The sequence below is a fragment of the Lissotriton helveticus genome, chromosome 12 (assembly GCF_964261635.1).
Source record: "Lissotriton helveticus chromosome 12, aLisHel1.1, whole genome shotgun sequence".
Lineage (NCBI taxonomy): Eukaryota > Metazoa > Chordata > Amphibia > Caudata > Salamandridae > Lissotriton > Lissotriton helveticus.
In genome coordinates, this window is record NC_136073.1 from 372,061,249 (window position 1) to 372,081,170 (window position 19,922).

General features: G+C 48.5%; 1 protein-coding gene across 4 annotated transcripts in view; it reads left to right on the forward strand.

Annotated features, from left to right (window-relative positions):
- The window catches only part of TDRD12 (tudor domain containing 12), a 3,388,409-nt gene that overhangs the window by 1,252,050 nt on the left and 2,116,437 nt on the right, over window positions 1-19,922 (forward strand). For all 4 annotated transcript variants that reach the window (XM_078668261.1, XM_078668260.1, XM_078668262.1 and 1 more), the window contains one exon: window positions 2,931-2,991. In XM_078668261.1, the coding sequence (XP_078524387.1) occupies window positions 2,931-2,991 (61 nt within the window). The remainder of the gene's footprint in view (window positions 1-2,930; window positions 2,992-19,922) is intronic.

Sequence of the window (19,922 nt, forward strand, 5' to 3'; positions counted from 1 at the left end):
TGGCTATACCTGCCGGGTTTACTTCATCTATCGAGCAGAAGGGTCCCTGCGGCTGCGACAACCGGTCTCCGCAGGATTCCCTTCACTTTGTTTTGCTTTGTCCCTATTTTTCCATGCCTAGGTGTAGATTCCTTGTAAATATTCTAAAAAAAGCCCAACTGGAACACGCCAGGGAAGCCCTAGTATTTTTGTTAAAAGCCTCTGACCCCTTGACCTTGTGTAGCATTTTGAACTTTATCAAAGTTGCAATACGTTTAAGAAAGACGAGGGGAGAGGAATGAAATATTGTGACCTGTATTTACATGGCCTCTATGTTGGTATTCTTTTCAGCGCATCAATTATGTACAAGGATCTTAATTAGTATTTAATAATTTTTTACTGTTATTTGTGTATATATAAATGTGCTTTTATGGTGTTTTTTAATCACCGAATAAAGATTCTTGAATTGAATTGAATTGACTGGCATTTTATGTTCCTGACTTCCTCAATCCCCGTCTATATGCACACCCTGTTACAGTAGTGCCCTTAATCAATTACCAGGCCTGGTCCTCATTGGATAAGCCTCCCTTTATGCACATAGCCTCCGATAGCCCGCAGTCTTCGGCCAAAACCTATTGTAGTCTGTCTCAGCAGTACTTCTTAAAATCTTCGGACATAACATGGCTCATTAAAACATATGGAGCTTTTCGGAGATATATAGCTATCTAAACATGATTAGGCCAACGAACTGGAAGCAAGCTCCAAGGAGAGAACCCTATGTAAAATACCTAGGCTGTCCTGTTTTCAGTTTCTATTTTTGGTAAATTCTGGTGGGGTTTTTTCAGTGTTTTCAATATCTTAAAAAACAGTTGTTATCAGTCGTTACACATTTTAACACCACTAAAAACAACAGAAAAAGTGTTCTTCCGGTGTTTATGGAACGTTTTGCTTTTTTCATTGCTTTCTTTCTGCACTGAAAGAACATGGTATATAGACAGTGTACGTATAGTGTATATGAGGTCCAAAGAGATTTTTGCTAATTAATCTTATTGTAATATACCATACAATACTTCTTCAGTGAGTCTTTGGTCATGTGCGCTCACGCTTTCCTTCCCATGTAAACATCTGTGAAAAGGCCCTCTCAGCATTCATAGCCCCTTGGGCTGAGAACCGTCAGCTAAGGGACACAGTTGGGAAGACTATTTCTTTGATGCCACATAAAGCACAAAATGATAAATACAGTACACCAGAATGGACTAAAAAGTCAATAGCATCCCTCATTAACTTTGAAGATTGTAAAGATGCTTTCAGCATACCATCTAACAAGTGGCATGGATCTCCTACAGGGAATCACTTCAGCTCGGGTATCAATTTTGACAGGTCATCACACGCATTTTTTATATACGTAGCTGAATCACTACAAATACAAACAATATCACTCCAATCTTTGTTGAACTTGGAAAGAACTTTTTTTGCAGAGCATAACAAGTGACACTGCGTTCCATGTTTTCCAAAAGTCTGGTGTCATGTTTTCACCACTATCCCAGATGCTTGGTGATATATATACTTGTCACTATACCTTGCATTTAATGTTTAAAGCCTGAGGTGTTGGCAATTCACCTACTATCAATACTTACCCACTAGAAACTATGGTCTGATGTATTCAGGGTTTTTACCCATTCTTTGTGGGTAAATGTGATGACACATATTAGGAAAGATTTTTATGGAACTAGCCATTTTACCTATCAGTGAAAGAATCAAATGCAGCCAAAATATCAAATGTGAATTTGATATGCCCTGATTCTCTACAGTTTATAAAATAATTACCCTAAACCGTGAAACTAAAACCTGCATCTTTAGACCAAAGGCCATAAAACTGAAAAAAGTAAAAGGAAGAAACAATATTTTAGTGGCATCCCTAAAGAACAAAACTCAAGCAGAATAATGTTAGCCAGTATTTCTTACTGCTAACTTGTATAACAAAGTTACATTTTATTGACCCCTTCAGTAAGAACAAAATGACTTTCACTTTTTTTCCTTTCTTTAAATGGCATTTAGTTTGTGGTTGTGCAGGTGTTTTTTCAGTGCTTATATGTTTTCACCGGTGAGGGCTATTTTCTTTCAGTGGGGTTTTATCAGTTATTATAGGTTTAAACCTAAAACCCCACAGCCTAAAAATACCCGATAAGACTTTCCTGTTAGTAAAGGACAGCCATTGTAGAGATGGACGTGAAATGAGGGAGGCTTGATAAGTTAAGAATGCTGAATGAATAGACTCAACCCTTTCTGCTGTGTTTCAGAACATGTACATAATCTTGCTCATTGAGCACGTAATATAAATATGGCACGATATATATAAAAAATTAAATACGCTAAAGGATAATTTGTGTGTACGGCAGAATACTGTTTTAAATGCCAACAGAAAAACCTAAGCATTAGCAATGCTGTTCAAAATGAAAATAGTTTGTTGATATTAGAACAAAACAGAGCCAGAAATATCCCCTTTGTAATTTGTAATCATGCGTAGGAAGAGTCCAGGTGAGGGACAGGATTTTAGTTTTTTTTAATCTCTGCCTTCTTTGTGAATATCAAAAGATGAAAACAAATCCCCCCTATATTGGTGTTCCTATTTCTCTATAAATATTAGATGGGGGTTAGGCGTTAGGCCTATTAAACCCTGTCTTTTCCAAGTGAAGGTTTTTTTGTTTTTATTTAAAACTACTCCTGCCTTGCCTGAGACTGGGGGATATGTGCAGCTCTCCCACCCCTTTCCCAAAATCGAGACATTCACCTTTCCTATTCCCCTGGTGAAGACTTAAAGTTAACACAAACTAAAGCCATTTATTGCAAGGATTTCCATTTTAGATCTACACGGATTTGCATACCTAATTCTTGATGTTTTTTAGTGTCAATACCATTCTTTTCATAACTGCAACGTCTCTTATTTTTAGGTTGTTGCAGATCTTGAATCCTGATTCCTTGAAACCTGATGATGACGATAATATAGATCAGGTAATAACAATTTCATATTTCTTAGTAAGGATGATCATTGGTGATTGCCTTTTTATACTGTTGAAAGAGCATATGTGCTCTTGATTTCATTATACTAACTGTCAAAGATATGATACTGGAGGATGATGATATGGAATATCCAGAACTTCTGCTGGTCACTAGAGCCCACAGAGTCCCCAGCACAGTGCCAACACTGGGCGAGTAATAATTGTTTATTTTGGAGATTTCTCTATCAAGGAAACAATAGTACCCAAAGCTAGATTTAGAAGAAAGATACGTTGCATGCTGATTATTAATTTCCAGCCTTCCATGGGTGTGTCTTCATTCCTATGCATAACATTGAGGCCTTCTGCAGGAGACCCTGTCCAGTATCTGCACTGTCTGGGCATGATCCTGAGTGAGGGGGCGGGGGGGGGGGGGGTCGTATAAAAGGAAGATGGGTGCTGGGAGTACAGAAGAGGGTATGGGAGTGGCAAGTACTACGGAAAGCGGAGCCAAAGGCAAAAAGAGGGAAAGGGGCAAACACAAGAACTCTAAAGCTATATGTAGGATGATATATTGCCATGACCTGGCATATTTTTCTCTTAGTATTAAATTTCTTTATTGATTTTTCAGGACGCATATATAAACCATGAAGGCCCCAGCCCCACCGAACATCATGAAATAGCAAGCTCAGGCAGTAACACAAGCAGAGCCATGGCGCGCTAGAGGGCCAATTCCAAGAATGGGCATACTGTACATGCAAACTATTTTTACCAAAAACAAACCAAGAACAACCAAAACCCCCACACACCCCCTCGGCCCACCCACCAACCAAGTTCCAAGTCCACTGCTTCCTTCTATCAAGGGCTCAGTCTCCTCAGTCCTTTCCCAGATGGTCCACATCTTTTTTTAGGTTTCGTAACCTGGCGAGGGGCGAAGCCCCTCCCAGATCGAAATCTGTTGTTTTTAATAGTGAGGTTAGGACAGCCTCTGTTTCCAATTGGCTAGCTCCATAAATGGAGGCTAGCCATTGGGAGGCAGAGGCTGTCAATCGCGTTTTCTCTCGAAAACGCGATTCGGGGGCGTTTCTGGTGCTTTTTTTAAGCCCCGCCCCTTTGTCCCGGGCCGCGCTGCCATTGGCTGCCGGCCCGGGACACCCCCGTGATGTCATTCCCGGGCCGCGCTGTGATTGGCTGCCGGCCCGGGACACCCCCGTGACGTCAGCCAATCACAGCGCGGCCCGGGACCTGACTTGTTCAATGTTTGTTATGCATGCCTTCTCTAGTAAAGATAATTTAACAAGAGTAAACCTCTTCGTCTTATCCTGTCATTTTTTCAGTTGTTCGATACTCCCTTGTATGCATGCAGTCGCGTGGGAGGTTTGCACGTGCAACCTAATTTTTTTCCTTTTTTTTAAATGACAAGTCCGCTTTGTAAGTGTATTTTCCAAATAGTTGCTGTCATTTCAAATGCTGTGTCTGGCTCAGCCAATAAAGAGTTAGCATGATTTTCCCTTTGCATCCAAGTTCTGTCAGAGGCTGTTTATCTGCAGCCCCGTGTTACCAGATGACGTCTCCTCCTCGCGCAGCACTGGCTGGGCGGTTGATAGTCTTTCAGCACTAGTTCTGAAGGGCAGTCACTGGTATCTGCGCGCGCGGCGTGGAGCCGAGGGCAGCCACTCGTACTTGCACGCGAGGCTTGGATCTCGTGAAGGGCTCTTAGCGAGGCAGGGCTCACGTATCTGTGCGCGCGGCTCGGAGCTCGTGAAGGGGCTCGTGGCCAGGCAAGGCACTCGTATCTGTACGCGCGGCTCGGAGCTCGTGAAGGGGCTCGTGGCCAGGCACCGAGATGTTCTACTCGGGCATGCTGACGGACTCGGGGAGGAAGGAGGCCGAGATCAGGGAGGCAGCAGCTCTCCGGCAACAGAGGAGGATGAAGCAGTCGGTGCAGTTCATGCACAAGGACTCGGCAGACCTGCTGCCTTTGGACGGGCTGAAGAAACTGGGGACATCAAAGGACACTGTGAGCATTCACTAATTACACCCGTCCCTCACCCTTATTTTCATCTAAGAAGATCTCATTTTAGAAATGTTGTGACTGGAGTGGGGGGGGGGGAGGGGGGGGGGAGTGTGAAGGAAGTGTGTTCAGGGTACGTGAGCACGCGATGATTACATATATACAGAGAGAGAAGACGTAGTAGCATCATTTATATAATGCGTTAATAGGCTAAGCCTATCAGATTGCTTAGAGCGCCAGCACTAGTGATGTTCATCTGTGTTCTGTGGTACTAAGATAAAGTACATTGAGTCCATGTGATGTTTGATGTTCGTTTCTCGATGTTTTGGCGGAGATTCTTTAAGCTTCATTGCTCTCATGCTGTGGGGCGTTAACAGCTGATAATTACTCTTTCCTTCGTTTTGTCCCCTCCCTCCTGGTTATCATTAGTGGGCGATTTACAACAGCCGCCCTTATCCCTAGAGGGTAGTACAACATGATTATTATACGTTTTAATTTTAGTACTGCTGCGTTTACGTTTTTAAAAAAAATATTTTTATTTTAATAGATGAAAACATTAAATTACAAATTCATGTAGTGATAAAAGCATAACAATCAACATTTCTTCCATCAGAAGTCTCCGCTATACCAATTAAAATATCTTTTGTGCAACATTTCGATTCTAAAATTCCGAGAGAAACTGATAAATATCACTTACATACAAGACAGAAAATGCTAACAATCTTAAATAGCAGCTTCTTGATTCATTTATCCCCCGCTAAAATACAAATTAGATTAGCACCTGGAAAACCTATGTCCATACAGTTTTCCCCCAAAGTGCTATTGTGCGAAAAACACATAAATGGATTATTATCTGAACGTTCAATGTGCCTGCTAGGAGAGAACATTATAATATTGTATCCGTCTTCTATACTTGGCCTTTCATCCCATCTATTATTTTTAAACTTCTTAGAGACAATGAGATTGGAATCGGGCACGGGCATTTATCAATCATTAACCGCTGACAATAAAGAGAACCCTGCCCATATCGCTTCCTGATCCGTCGAAGTTGTATAGATAATTTTTTTTATATATATAATTTTGTGAAGTGTCGCCTTCCATGTCGCCGCAGAGCACTTAATTTCGAATCTTTTACTTGCTTGGGGGAACATCGCATTATCGCGGCAGGTTATTGAAATGCAGCTTAATGAAAGCTGAATACGCCGATACATGCAATCTTAGTTCGCGCCCAAAGTGTCAGTAGACTATTTCTGTATCCCATTTAGAAGTGTCCCTATATTCACATCCCAACACAATAAGGTTATGTTGTTGCACGTCCCTCCAAGACCACTGGTGGATTGTGGAAGGCGTTGTGCAGGGCCGTAGCTTTCATATGTGCAATAGGTGCAGTGGCACCGGGGTCCAGAGGCCTGAATGACCCTTTGAACCCCTGCTTATTTTGCATTTTAGACATTTCCTCTCTTGCACTCTGGCCCATGACACACTGGCTAGCTACTGGTGTTGTGATGCTGTGTAATACACCCTCCTGTCCTCTCTCACCCTTCCACTTCCGTCAAAAGGCTAACCACTACAGCGAGTAGCGTGGACAGTAGCAGGAGAGATGTATCTGTTGGACACAATAGCATGCAATATTTTCTCAACTCTCAAGGCAGCATACACCTTCAGTGGGCGGCCGAGTAACGGGCTTTGAAGATTCACGTGGCGCTGTGTAAAAGGTGAAACGCAATTAAATGTGATCTATAAAGATTGCGTTTTGACTAAATGCTTTCAGGGTTTAGACTATTTTATGAAGCTGATCATATTTGTGTTGCTCTGACCTCTTTAAAATCTAAACCGTAATCAAGTTAGATCTCTCCTCGTTCAGTGTTCCAAAGTGTTCTTGATCCACGAGATTTACGTTCTAATGGCAGCTCCCTCGCCCGATCACAGCGTGTGATTCTGGACACATAGCTTCACCTCGTGCCTCATTTCCCCATACTTTCCAAAACAGAGACGGCTTGGACACCTACTGACGTGCATATAAAGCGCTGGATAAATAAGTGGGCGCTGCACGGCATTGAGTGCATTCTGTGATAATCCACGCCCTGGCGCTCATCAGCATAGACTCGGGGTTCTAGAAGTGGTAAATTGGAGACTATATTCAACAGATGAGGCCGAGTCACCTGGCACGACCTCATTGAAACTGTTCAGCAAATTGTTCTTTTATCCGTCACCATGGAGAGGACTAGACCCAATTGCTTCTTTAGGTTCACAGAGCTGCTCTCTGCCCCTCGGAGCAGAATGGAAAGCCAGCAGGCTTCCGCCGCAGAACATGTCACAGGGGCATGCTACTGGCGTGTTCTTCGGCAAAGCTCTCTTAGTAGATTCATCCGGGCTCCTTTATTAACATTAGTGCGCTCCGTAACCATCAGCTCGTAAGGTCACTGGGTGAACGTGCTTCTTGTAATTCCGTACTTATAATTCCAGGTATGTGAACAAATACCAAATGCATTCAATCAATCAAGGGTTTGTAGAGTGCGGCAAATCCCTCAAGGCGCTGGACTTGCTAACGGCTTTGTGGTGATCTGTTCACAGGAACAGCCAGGTCTTGAGTCCGTTCCTGAACTGCTGGAGGGAAGAGGTGGTCCTGAGGTGCATAACTACTAGATGGATTTCTTTGCCTTCCTTCCAAGGCCAATCCTGTCGCCCGTCTCTTGTGACATCACTTTGGCGCGATGACGTGCAGGCGACATGATGTCACACGGATATCAAAAGATGGCAGGCTCCTCAGACACGTGATAGGGCGCTGCGCAGCTCAGAGGGGTGTATCAAGTCTCCCCCCAACCTCACACTGCTGCTCCTCTCTCCAGAGACTGTGTCAGCCACAATGTGACTGTGGTCCCATAGTTGGTATCCCTTCAGCCTCCCTGCCTTTTACACTTTTACCTTTGTTACTTCCAGCCTGACTTTTACTTCCATAACAAGCATAGGCTTGAACCCATTCCTTCCATTCATGAGATTAATCTTTGGACAGTTTCCACTGTGAATATTGTATACATTATAGTTTGGGTAATTAGCGGTCCTTCACTCAAGTCTACTCAGCCTCCAACATCACACTTCCATGCCCAGACGTCACCAATGTATCTAAGGCATGTTTTGTCTCCCTGATTTATTATTTGTGCTAGATTTCTTATAGTTAGCCTCTGCTCCCCAAACTGCCACTCGTGCACCCTTTTACTTTTCTAGTTGCACTTTGTTGTTGTTGGAGTCGTCCTGCTGAGTTCCACGTACTTCTGAATTGGCAGGCTTCTTGCTATCTTTGTCACATTCTTGGAATATCATAGCTTTATTTTTCACCTATTGCTTCATGTATATATTATATAATTTTGGAAAGCTAGGGAGTGTCAAATTATGTTAGTTCATATTTTTCTGCCCCGTTTTAGCATAGGGCGCTATTCCTAAATCCTTGTGTTGAAAAAGGTATAGGGCTATTTGAATTACGAGATTCTACGGTCTCTTCAGATCCCACATAACTACGGATTTACTGACCTTGCCTCATAATCTGCTGCATAATTTGCCGATTGTCTCAACAAATCTTTCTACTTCAAAATAATCAAGTTACTAAACAAAAAGGGCCTCACGTTGTTCTGTGCAGTTGCAGACACCTTGCAAGAGTTAATTGATCACCTTCCAATTGCAGATTGTTGTATTCAGATGGTAAATTGTTAATAATGAAGGGCAACTTTGCCCTGACACAATTAATAGTTTTTAAAATGACAAAGTAACATAACAATACTGCTACAGATTAAGCCTCATTATTCCACATAAGTTGCTTTTTCTTGCTGCATAATTATCTCAACCCTGCTGCAGGATTTGGTCTTTCAATGCTGCATAATTTCAGTGCCCCTGACGTTGTCACATGTTTAAGACTAGAATCCATATGTGCGTCCACCCTTGTACCTGTCACTGGCCCCTCTCTATTAGGAACCCGTTTCTGGTAAACCCTGCTCTTGTTGTTCGTGCTGCCGCTTTATTTTTTAGAGGCACTGCAGTTTTGAAAGTTCCAAGCTCATTTCTTGAAACTGCCTCCCCGCGCATTGGAAGGCGCGGTACATTTAGAACCAGGACAGACCAGCTGAGAAACACTTGCTCAAAGCCCCCCTCCCCCCAGAGAGGTGGGGGGGCCAACACCCCTTCCTTTGTGTAGAAAGGTTTAGCTCGGTGTTAAAAGGCAGAGATGTTTAACGTGCTACAAATGAGGGACGAGTTCTCACACAATCAATCACCCCTCTCTTCACAGCACAAGGACAGAGGTTTTTTTAGGTTTCGACCTGGCCGGAGCCCTGCCAAGCACTCAGAACCAGCACCTAAATACAAATTTTGTCATTTACAATGCCAATAGCTCTAACTTTTCCAAAGGCGAAACCGTTGCATTGTAAATGCTTGTTTTTTTTAATATTTTTATTTGCATTTTATTATAGCACAACATCACAATCATGTAATTAACTGTACACACACCTAGATCCTCCACCCACCCTTCCCAGAGTCGTAAATTTCTGACAAAAATAGTTACAAACTGACACATCATTAATGATAGCACTGTAGAGATGTCCCGTAACCTCCTACGCAAAGTCTTCCCACGCGTGCTCATGCAATTGTGTAATCTGGTAAATAACCCACCTCCCTCATAACCCCCCATCCAATCCATGATGGTGTCTCCACCTGGTCCAGACCCTACGGAACCTTTCGGGCCCCCCTGGTTTTGTAAGTCACTCTCTGTGGCCATGTACATGTCCAGCCCTCTCCTCCATTCCTCTAGTTCCGGAGGTTCCGGTGACCCCCAGTATTTCGCTATGTCTCTTTTTGCCACCACAAGAGCCACCACCAGGAAGGTTAGTAAGGGCCTCGCTAGGTCCACGTCATTAGTCATACCCAACAGAGCCAGCCTGGGTTCCGGCTGGAGAGGAACCCCCAGGACCTCACTCAGTTCCGTAAAGACGTGGGTCCAGTAGTGTTGAATCGAAACGCATGTCCACATAAGGTGGTAAAAGTCTCCGTCATCTAGTTCACACCTGAGGCATCTCTTGTTATCCGTTTTTCCCATCCTATGGAGTTGCACCCTGTCATAGTAGGTTCTGTGGAGCACATTAAATTGGATAAGGCGCAGCCTGGACTTAATAGCCACCTCCCTGGGGTGCATTAATACTATGTCCCAGTCTAGATCATCCATCTCTCCCACCTCCGCTTCCCATGTCCGTCTAAGTTTCACTAGGTTGCCTAGCATGTTATTTGTTAAGGTTTTATATGTGAGTGAGACTGCTTTCCCCTGAATTCGTTCTTGTAACAGTCGTCCCTCTAATGGCGCATATTCTGGGAGCCCGGTTAATTGGATGTTTTGGGCCCGCCAGGCATGCCGCAACTGCGCGTATTTGAAAAACTGCGAGTGATGTAGTCCAAATTCCGTCTTCAATGTCATAAAGGATTTCAGTGTCCCCTTGGCGATCATATCCCCTATGGTGGAGATACCTATGTCCTCCCATCTTTGAAAGCCTTTCAGTTTGTTTAGTTCAGTTAACTACTTGCAGTGCCAGATCGGCGTCTGCTGTGTGGGCGTCTTCTCCCATCCCGTGCGTTTTGTGGCTTTATTCCACGAGAGTAGGGTAATGACCGTCGCTGGGAGAAGCGGCTCCCGTCTAGTGCCCCCATAAAGATAGTATAGTAAGTTACGTGATGACATTTTGTGTCTTTCAAGGGCGTAAGTGGGGTGATCTGCCGGGGGGTGCAACCAGTCATTGATCGGGGCAATATGTTCCGCCCAATAGTAGGCTTCCAGGTTCGGAAGTGAGATCCCCCCGCTGTATTGGTGTCTCTGGAGAGTAGTGAGCGCCACTCTAGGTTGTTTACCCAACCAGAGGAGAGCCCTCAGATCCGCGTGTATTCTGGATAGCACCCTTACTGGGATTGGGTAGTACTCGTTCTGCAGGGCATATAGATACTTGGGTAGGATAATCATCTTATACATGGCCGCTCGGCCTAGAAGTGTGAGTGGGAGCTGCCTCCAGCGGTCCATATCCGCGATGGAGTTCGTAATAATTCGTTCCAGATTTCGTTGGAATGACAGTGTTCTGTGAAGGGTTATATAAACTCCGAGGTATTGGAAGCCCGCTATTGTTGTCAGTAATTGCCCAGGCAGTGTCGCCCAGTCGCCCCCCCCTCTGGGGTCATAAAGAATCGATTTGTGCCAGTTGATTCGGTAGCCCGCATGTCTACCGTATTGCTCTAGTTCTTGGAACAGTGCCGGCATAGTTGTCTACGAGTTCGTAATATACAACAGTATATCATCCGCGTAAAGGGATATTTTCTCCTGTGCAGAGTCCAACTCAGCCCTCCTAAAACCTCTGATGTCTACATTTTGTCGGATCCTAGCGGCCAGTGCCTCAATAGTGAGTGCGAAGAGGAGGAGGGGGACAGTGGGCATCCCTGTCGGGTTCCCCTATGGATCTGGAATTTCCGCGACATCCTCCCATTTACTCTTACTTTGGCCCTAGGTTCAGTATACAGGAGCCGTACCCATTTCTGGTACTCCGGTCCAAATCCGAACTTTGGTAAGATCCCCTCGAGAAACGGCCAGTGAACAGCGTCGAAGGCCTTCTCGGCGTCGAGGGAGAGAAACCAGTGTGGTTCCTCCCTGCCCTGTACCTCCTGTAACCAGTTGTGTGAACGTCGAAGATTCAATCTAGTGGCCCTGTCTGGCAAAAATCCCGTCTGATCCAAGTGTATAAGGTCCGGTATCACTGACCGTAGTCGTTGCGCCAGGATGGTCGCCAGAAGTTTCACCTCCGTGTTGAGAAGGGAAATGGGGCGATAGGACGCGCAATCCTCCCGCGGCTTTCCCTCTTTATGTATTGGGACGATTGCCGCCTCTGCGAGGTCAGGGGGAGTCTCCCGTCCTGGAGATCCCCTTCAAAGAGTCCCTTCAGATGGCGAACTAGAAGGTCCGCCGTGCATTTAAAAAACTAAGCCGGGAAGCCATTAGGCCCCGGCGTTTTGCCTGGGTGCAGTCTGGCAAGGGCGTCAGAAATGTCATCTAAGTTAATGTCAGACTCCAGTTCCGTAAGGGCCTCAGGAGACAGGGTTGGCAAGTCCTCTTGCTCCTAGTATTGTATAGCGTTGTCGCGTGTCCCCAGATCCCTGGCTGTGTAAAAGAGTTCATAATGTGTGGCGAATACCTCAGCAATTTGAACGTCAGACCTGACAATTGTCCCATCTATGTCTCTAATATGTTCAACCCATCTGGCTGCAAGCTCCTTTTTACCTAACCACGCCAGTAGTTTGCCTGACTTGTCCCCCACGTCATAAAGGCGATGGAGGGTGGCCAGGGCCTGAGTTTTAGCCTCCCCAGTCACTAGTTCTCTATAGCGTTTCTGGCGGTTAAGTAGTCTCCTGAGAGTCCCAGCATTCCTTGAAGTCTGGTAGTCCCGCTCCAGCTCCAGGATAGTCGCCTCCACTGCAGCCACCTTTGAAAGGAGCCGTCTCCGTTCCTCCGCCAGCCTGTTTTGTACCCTGTCCCGCATTAGCGGCTATAGAGCCTCCCAGAAGGTCACGCCCGAAGCAACCGTTCCCTCATTTTCTGCAATATAGACCGTCACATCTGCCCTCAAGCCTCTCAGGACAGTTGCATTTTGTAAGTCCCACGCTGCCAAGCGCCAGGAAGCCCTATCCATACTCCGTTCCAGTCCCATTCTTGTCAGCAAAGGGGAGTGGTCGGAGATCCCCCTCGCGTTATACTCTGCTGTGTCATCTACAGTCACGTATTGTCTAGACATAAATACATAGTCTAATCTCGAGAATACTTTATGTGCATCCGAGTAATAGGAGTAGGCCTTCTGAGTGGGGTGCAACCATCTCCAAACATCTGTAAGTCCTATATTGGCGATCAGTTGGGACAGGGGGGTCCGGACCCCCACCCTGGGCGCGATTCCCGACCGGTCCTGCCCCAAATCCATGACGTCGTTGAAGTTTCCCCCCAGTATTTGAACGGTGTCGGCAGTGTCTAGGAGTATGTGAGCTACTTTTCTGAGGGTGTTCGCCTGTAGCTTCGGAGGAGCGTATACAGAAATAATCGTGTAGGCAAGTCTATTCCACGTTCCCTGAACCCCTACATAGGTCCCCAGAGGGTCTATCCATGTGCGGGTAATACAGAATGGGGTGGTCTTCTTAATAATGATAGCTACCCCTCATGAATCAGTTGTGTACCCCGCGTGTGCCAGGACTTTGTGACGGCCCCTTGCTAAGAAGGCGCAGTTAGTCCCTTTAAGATGGGTTTCCTGTAGCAGGATGACGTCTGGGTTCTGTCGTTTAATGTACGAGTTCACCAGCCCCCTCTTGATCTTGTTACCCAGCCCGTTTACATTCCAGGTCAGGGCACTGAATCCCCTGTGGTCTATACGTCGTGTGTCGTCACCTGCCATTCAGATGTCGATTGGTGTGGTCGGTCTCCGGTGAATAAGTGTATCGTGGAGCACTGAAGTGTGTGACTGCGTGTACATGATTGCCTCCCCCCTCCCCCAACCAACTCCCCCCACAACTGAACTGCACGGAACCCCAACTCCCCGGAACTGAAAACATTCACCACTGTCCCCCACCCCCCACCCCCCCACACTCCCCCCTCTTCAGCCACAGCTTCTGCAGAACCATGGCCACCGGCGGAGAGGGTCTGTCGCCCACCCTTGGATCCCCCCCACCAAACTTATGGTCGCACCTTACGTAACGAGCAAGTCTCCCTCCCCTGCCCAATCGACCTGCAAAGGTAAAATGCATCACATAGGAATGAGTAATATACAATAAGTAAAGGGGGTGTTTAACACTTGCGTGCCCCCTTCATGATGAGCCGCCGAGCCGTGTGTCCACTGTGTCTCTTATTCAGGAATGAGAGTCCTGCGTTCCATTGTCCAACTCTTCTGTGCCGCCGGTTGCCCCTTGTTCCATCTCGCGTATCGCTGTCACTAAGGGATGTAGGGATTGCTCATCCACCACCTCCTCCTCCTCTGACGTTCGGCCCCCTGTGCCGTCTTCTTCCTCGGAGCCAGTTTGCTCGGCCAAGCCGCTACATCTGGAGCCCAGTGCTGCCGCCTTCCCTACCAAGATCTTAGGCGGCAATCTCCTCCGCCCAAACGTGCTAGAGCCAGGATAAGGAGTGGTCTGCGTGCGTTTTCTGACCCGCGGTTTCTTACTTATTTGGGTCTTTGGGGGGCTCCGTCTCAGATTGGCAGTTGCCATCTCTGCTCTGATCCTGCGGCCTTCTTCTAGTACCTCGATTAGAATGGGACGTTCTTCCAGCCACTACCAGGCTTCTTCCGGGCGGTTAAAGAAGTGTGTCTTACCCTCGTAGACGACTTTGAGTTTCGCCGGGAAGAGCAGCATATACGTTATGTTCAGAGCTCGCAGTTTTGCTTTTACCGAATCATAGGTACGCCTTTGTTTCTGTACCTCCTGGCTGTAGTCCGGGAAAATCATAATGGTCACGTTCTCCAGCCGCAGTTCCCCCTTCCTCCTGGCCTCTCTCAGTATGAGATCTCTGTCTGCAAAATTCAGGAAGCGTGCGATGATCGGTCTGGGCCGTGCTCCCTCCGGTGGTTTCGCTAGCAGCGCCCTATGAGCCCTTTCAATGACAAAACAGTTCGAGAAGGTGGCCTGCGGGAACATAGTCTTCAACCAGGAGTAGAGAAAGGCCGCTACGTCCGTCCCCTCAAAGCCTTCTCTAAATCCTACGAAGCTTAGGTTGTTGCGTCTTGCCCTGTTTTCCGCGTCATCCACCTTCCAGAGTAGTTGTCGGTGTGACGCCTGGAGTTCTGCCATATCATTCCGGAGAATGGTGAGAGAATCCTCTGCCTCGCTGATCCTCGTTTCTGCAGTCGTCGCTCTCTCCGTCAGGTTCCGAAAATCCTGGCGCAGGAGGAGCACCTCTGAGCCCACCTCACCTATCTTAACCTCCAGCGCTGCCCTTGAGTCCTGTATATCCGCCCGGGACGCTTGTATCGCTTCCAGCAGCATTGCGGTGTCCGATCTCGTGCCAGAAGCCACCGGGAGCGCCTCCTTCTGTAGCCGGGCCGTGACATAGGTATCCAGGGTCTCCTGCCGTGTGGATTTAGGCACCGGATCTTTTTTCCCCATCTCGTCCACTTTCCGGCGCCTCCCCGCACTTCGCCAACCGCTTTGTATCTCCTACCGATTCGTAGCCCTCGGAGGAGGGGGTGGACAGGCAGAGGGTATTCTTCCAGGTAGTAGGTATGGCGTGAGTGAGTCTCTCCGGCTGCACTACCCTGTTCTTACAAGTAGTGGTGTCTTTGCGTCGCTCAGGCGCTTTGCAGGGCGTACTTGTACTCCTAGGCACTAACGTTCACAGCCTCCAATAGCAGCGTCTCCTCAACTGCCCCAGGCGTCTCTTCGGGCGGCTCCTCTGTGGACGGTGGGATAGTGATGGCCCTGCCCCACCGTGCGACTAGCGCATCATGCCTTCTAGTACATGGTATATGTAGGGTGCCTGGTGGTGTATAGGGCTTGAGTGTCTGAACTCCCTTATATTGCAGTTGGTGCCGTGTCTCCAGCTCCGTGCTCCCTCATACGGCACCTGAATGATGTTAGGCCGGCCGTGCCCCCTTGGTGACAAGTTTGTGTGGGTTCAATGTCATCCACGGCCCCCGTGCCCTCTCCCTCGTTCCTATGTCATAGTCCCAAGCCGCCTCAGTGTGAGGGGCTGGAGGGGAGGGCGGGAGGGGAGGAGGGGGCCCTATCAGTCAAGCCGCAACGAGAGCTCCAGCAATAGGCCGCTATCTGCTGTTCCCAGGCCCCTCTGTACCACGTGGTCTCGTGGGTCAAGATCCTACACTGCCGGAATAGGCCTCCACCTCTGGCGTCACTCACCCAGGCCACCGCGCCCCGCGCCTCTGCCAGAGACCCGCCCGAAAGGGGGAGGGGGTGATCTTCTGTGGGTCGCCGGAGCACTCACCAGCCTTTTCCCTGCTGCGGGGCGGCGATTCCACCCCAGCCGTCACCTAGTACAAGACCGGGTCCTCCTCTACTGCCCAGCGTGTTGTGCTCCGGGGCCTCAGTTAGGTTCCGGCTGCGTCCGCATCCCCCGTGCGACTCTGGGGTCCCAACGCTGGTGAGCAGCTGACCCGCGTGGGTGCTCCGTCAGCTCTCCGGCTAGTTTCCGGCACAGACATGGTCCTGGGCCGCGCCGGTCGCCCGGTCGCGGTCTACATCGGGATCGCGGCACTGGCCGCCATCTTGGTGAAGTATCCGGGAGCAGCCGGGAGTCCGAACACTGCAGAGTGTCTGTCTTCGGGTCTGTGCTGGCGGCGCTGGCCCCGCTCTGCGTTTCTTTCACTGTCCCTTCCTTCACCGGTGTATCTGACATCCGGGGGGGGGGGGGGTCAGGGGAGAAGCCGGGTACTACCTTGATCGGAGTGTGTCAGCCGCCGCAGCCGCCATCTTGCCACCGCCAGGCCTCTCAACCGGGTGTTATCGGGCCGTATTTCTTCCAGTATCGGCTACTCCTTCCACAGCTGTCTGACAGGTACGTGGTCCCGGGGCACTAGCGACCTCGTTTCGAGATTTTGGAACAGTAGGACTGCTTGGATTGTCGGATTCAGTGGCAGCTCATCGGGAGCTCAGTGGAAGCACGCCGCCAGATGGTCCACATCTGATAGACGCAATAGAAGCAAATAGCAGGGGCAACGGACTTCTCAAAACTCTGATGCTAACAAGGACGAAAAGGGTTGCCACAACTCAGAGTATCTAGCTCCCTCTCCCGCCAGTGTTAGAGAAAGCTTTTCCATACCCAACACATGCCACAGACGGTGGAGCCGGCCCTGAAATGTGGGAGTGTGTGCAGTGTGCCAATGCGACAGGATGTTCTGGATCGCAGAACCTAAGGCAATAGCTATCAGGCGAGCCCTACGTGAGCGCAGTGGGTATGTGATGGGATTAGGTAACCCTAGCAGCACATAAGAGGGGAACCGTGGGATCTCAGTGTCAAAATGGGCGTCGACTTCATCCAGGTTCTGGTTCCAATACCCCTGAAGTTGACCACAATCCCACAGTAGAGGGACCAGTGTGCCCGTCTCTCCACACCCTTGCCAACAAGTTGCCTCCCTAGAACGGTCAATCTCATGGAGTCTCTCCGGCATGTAAGACCAATATGTTACGACCTTAGTGAGTGTGTCAGTGAGGCCCATGTGATATGCAGAATGCCGGGCCCTGTAGTAGATCCCTTCCCATTCTTTATGACTGAGGGTCCGTCCCAACTCCCTTTCCCAGCGTGCCTTCCCTGGACTGTAGATGTGCGTATACTTAGCTTGTAACATTTTATAGAGGTCCGAGATAAGCTTTTTGTCGGATTTGCGCGTTATTAGCCAGAACTCATAGGGCCATAAGCGTCTATCAGCTGCAGAGCGCACCGGGCCATTAAGTGCCCAATGTCGAGCTTGTAAATATCTAAGCCTTTCCGACTCTGGCAAATCATATGCCTGTTGGAAGTCTGCAAAGGACAATACACCACCGTCTGCATAAAGGTGATACAAGAAGCAGCACCCCGATGGATGCCATTTTCCAAAGACCACAGAGTCTTATCCCGGTGTAAAATCAGGGTTATCCATCAAGGGTGTGAGGGGCGAGTGTGAGGGGCGACGGGAAGGAGGTGAGCCCATGTTTGACGCTAGTAGAATCCCACACATCCATGAGGGTCCTGGTTATATATGAAGCGTACAGGTTAGGGGGTCTATGCTGCCAGCGGAGAAAGGGAATCTCCTGAAGCGGGCGTCCCGCAACCGCTTGGTCTTGAAAAAGCCAATCCTTCCCAGACTCCCACCTGCTTCACTTTACAAGCAAGCGCAACTGGGCCGCTTGAAAATAAGCAGATCCGGGAAGCCAAGACCTCTCTTCTCGGGGGGGCGGGGCGTTGCGAGTCTTAGCTTCATCCGAGGTTTTTTGCTGTTCCAAATAAATTGGGCCAGTTCGGATTGGGTCTGGCGAATCCAACCCACCGGGGGCTGCAAGGGAATAGTGTGGAATAAATACAAAATTTGCAGGGAGGATCGTCATCAACTGCCGCCACTCTTCCCAGCCACGACAGGGGAAAGTGCCTCCACCTGCCCAGTTCCTGCCTGATCTTCTGGCGCAGCCGTGCATAATTTACCCGGACCGTATCAGGGAGTGTAGGCGCTAATTGAATCCCCAAGTATGGGATAGCGTCAGTCGACCAGCCATGGACTTACTCATATTAACTTTGAAGCCAGCTGCCTGCACAAACGCATCAAGGGCGTCAAGACATGCCGGCAGGGACTCCCTGGTCTGGGACAAGGAGAGCAGTACGTCATCTGCATAAAACTTATAGTGTGTGTGTATCCACCAAATTTAATCCCGTGTACATTCGGGTCCAGCCGCAGTCTCTGCGCTAGCAGTTCCATGTATAGAGAAAATAACAGGGGCGACAACGGGCACCCCTGTCGTGTACCTTGTTCAATAGCAAATCGGGGAGAGGTACAGCCATTAACTTGGTCTGTTGCGGTGGGAAACCTGTAGCAATTCATTACAAAAGTGCAAAATTTCTCCGCTATGCCCGCCTTCCTCAGAACCCACTCTAGATAGGGTCAGTGGACCCGGTCAAAGGCTTTTTCGCATCGATCGCTAGCATCATGAATTCCCCGGTCGTACGTGTGGCCTTATCTATCAAATGCAGGGCTCTCTTGGTATTATCAGCGGTTTGGCGTTCCGGGATAAACCTGGCTTGATCCGGGTCAATCAGACCACCCATGAAAGGCGCCAGCCGAGCCGCTAAGATACCCTTATAAAGTTTAAGGTCGACATTAAGAAGAGAAATAGGACGGTATGCCCCACACTGCGAACAATCTTTCCCTGGCTTGGGAATGACCGAGATGGTAGCATCCAATAGCTCCCCGGGGATCGCACCGGGCTCCGAAAAGGAGTTAAAAAGGGCGGTCAACAAGGGGGTCACCTGTACGCAAAATGTCTTATAAAAACTTGCCGGGCGCCTTAGCCAATTTAAGACGAGAAATCGCCGTAACGACTTCTGGCCTGATGTCACGATTCAGGAGATCCGCCTGCTCCTTCGTAAGGCGGGGAGAGGGACGGAAGCGAGAAAGGACTCACCCGCGCAAGACTCAGTGGAGAACCCGGCATAAATAGCGGCATAAAAATCGCTAAAGGCGGAGGCTATAGCAACATCCTCTGTAACGCGCTCCCTCTTTGGTGTATGAATCTCCTGAACAGCCTGTCTCTGCCGCACCTCCTGCAGCCTATTACCTGACAGGCGCCTGCACCGATCACCTCCAGTATAAAATGCATGCTTCAACCGCAGGGCAGCATACTCTGCCCGGTCCTGGTCCAACGCTGCCAACTGTTGCCTCATAGTTTTAAGTTTTTTCCAAACCCGGGGTGCCCCCGTTCACTGGTACATTTGTTCTAACTCTCTCGTCTTCTGTGTAAGCTCCTCCCTCTTACGCGCACGCTCTGCATTATCCACCGCCGATATTGCAATTAGCTCACCCCGCAGTACTGCCTTTAAAGCTGCCCATTGTGTTGCTAATGTGTCAGTATTGCTGTTGTGTTGAAGATAATCAGTAATGACCCCTTTGAGACGTGTGACCACCTCCTTACGATGCAGCAGTGGTTCCCGCAACTTCCAGCTCCGTGTCACACGTGGGGCTCATGGGAGGGAAAACGCAACGGTCACCGGTGCATGATCTGAAAGGGAAGCGGTCTCTATATATACCCTGTCGTGAGTGCCTGGAGTGATGTGGAATCCAGTAGGTACTCCAAGCGAGCATATGTCTTGTGGGCATTAGAGTAATATGTGTATTCCCTATTTCCAGGATGATTGCAGCGCCAAAGGTCCACCAAACCCATCTCCTGCAAACGAGCCAAACCCCCCA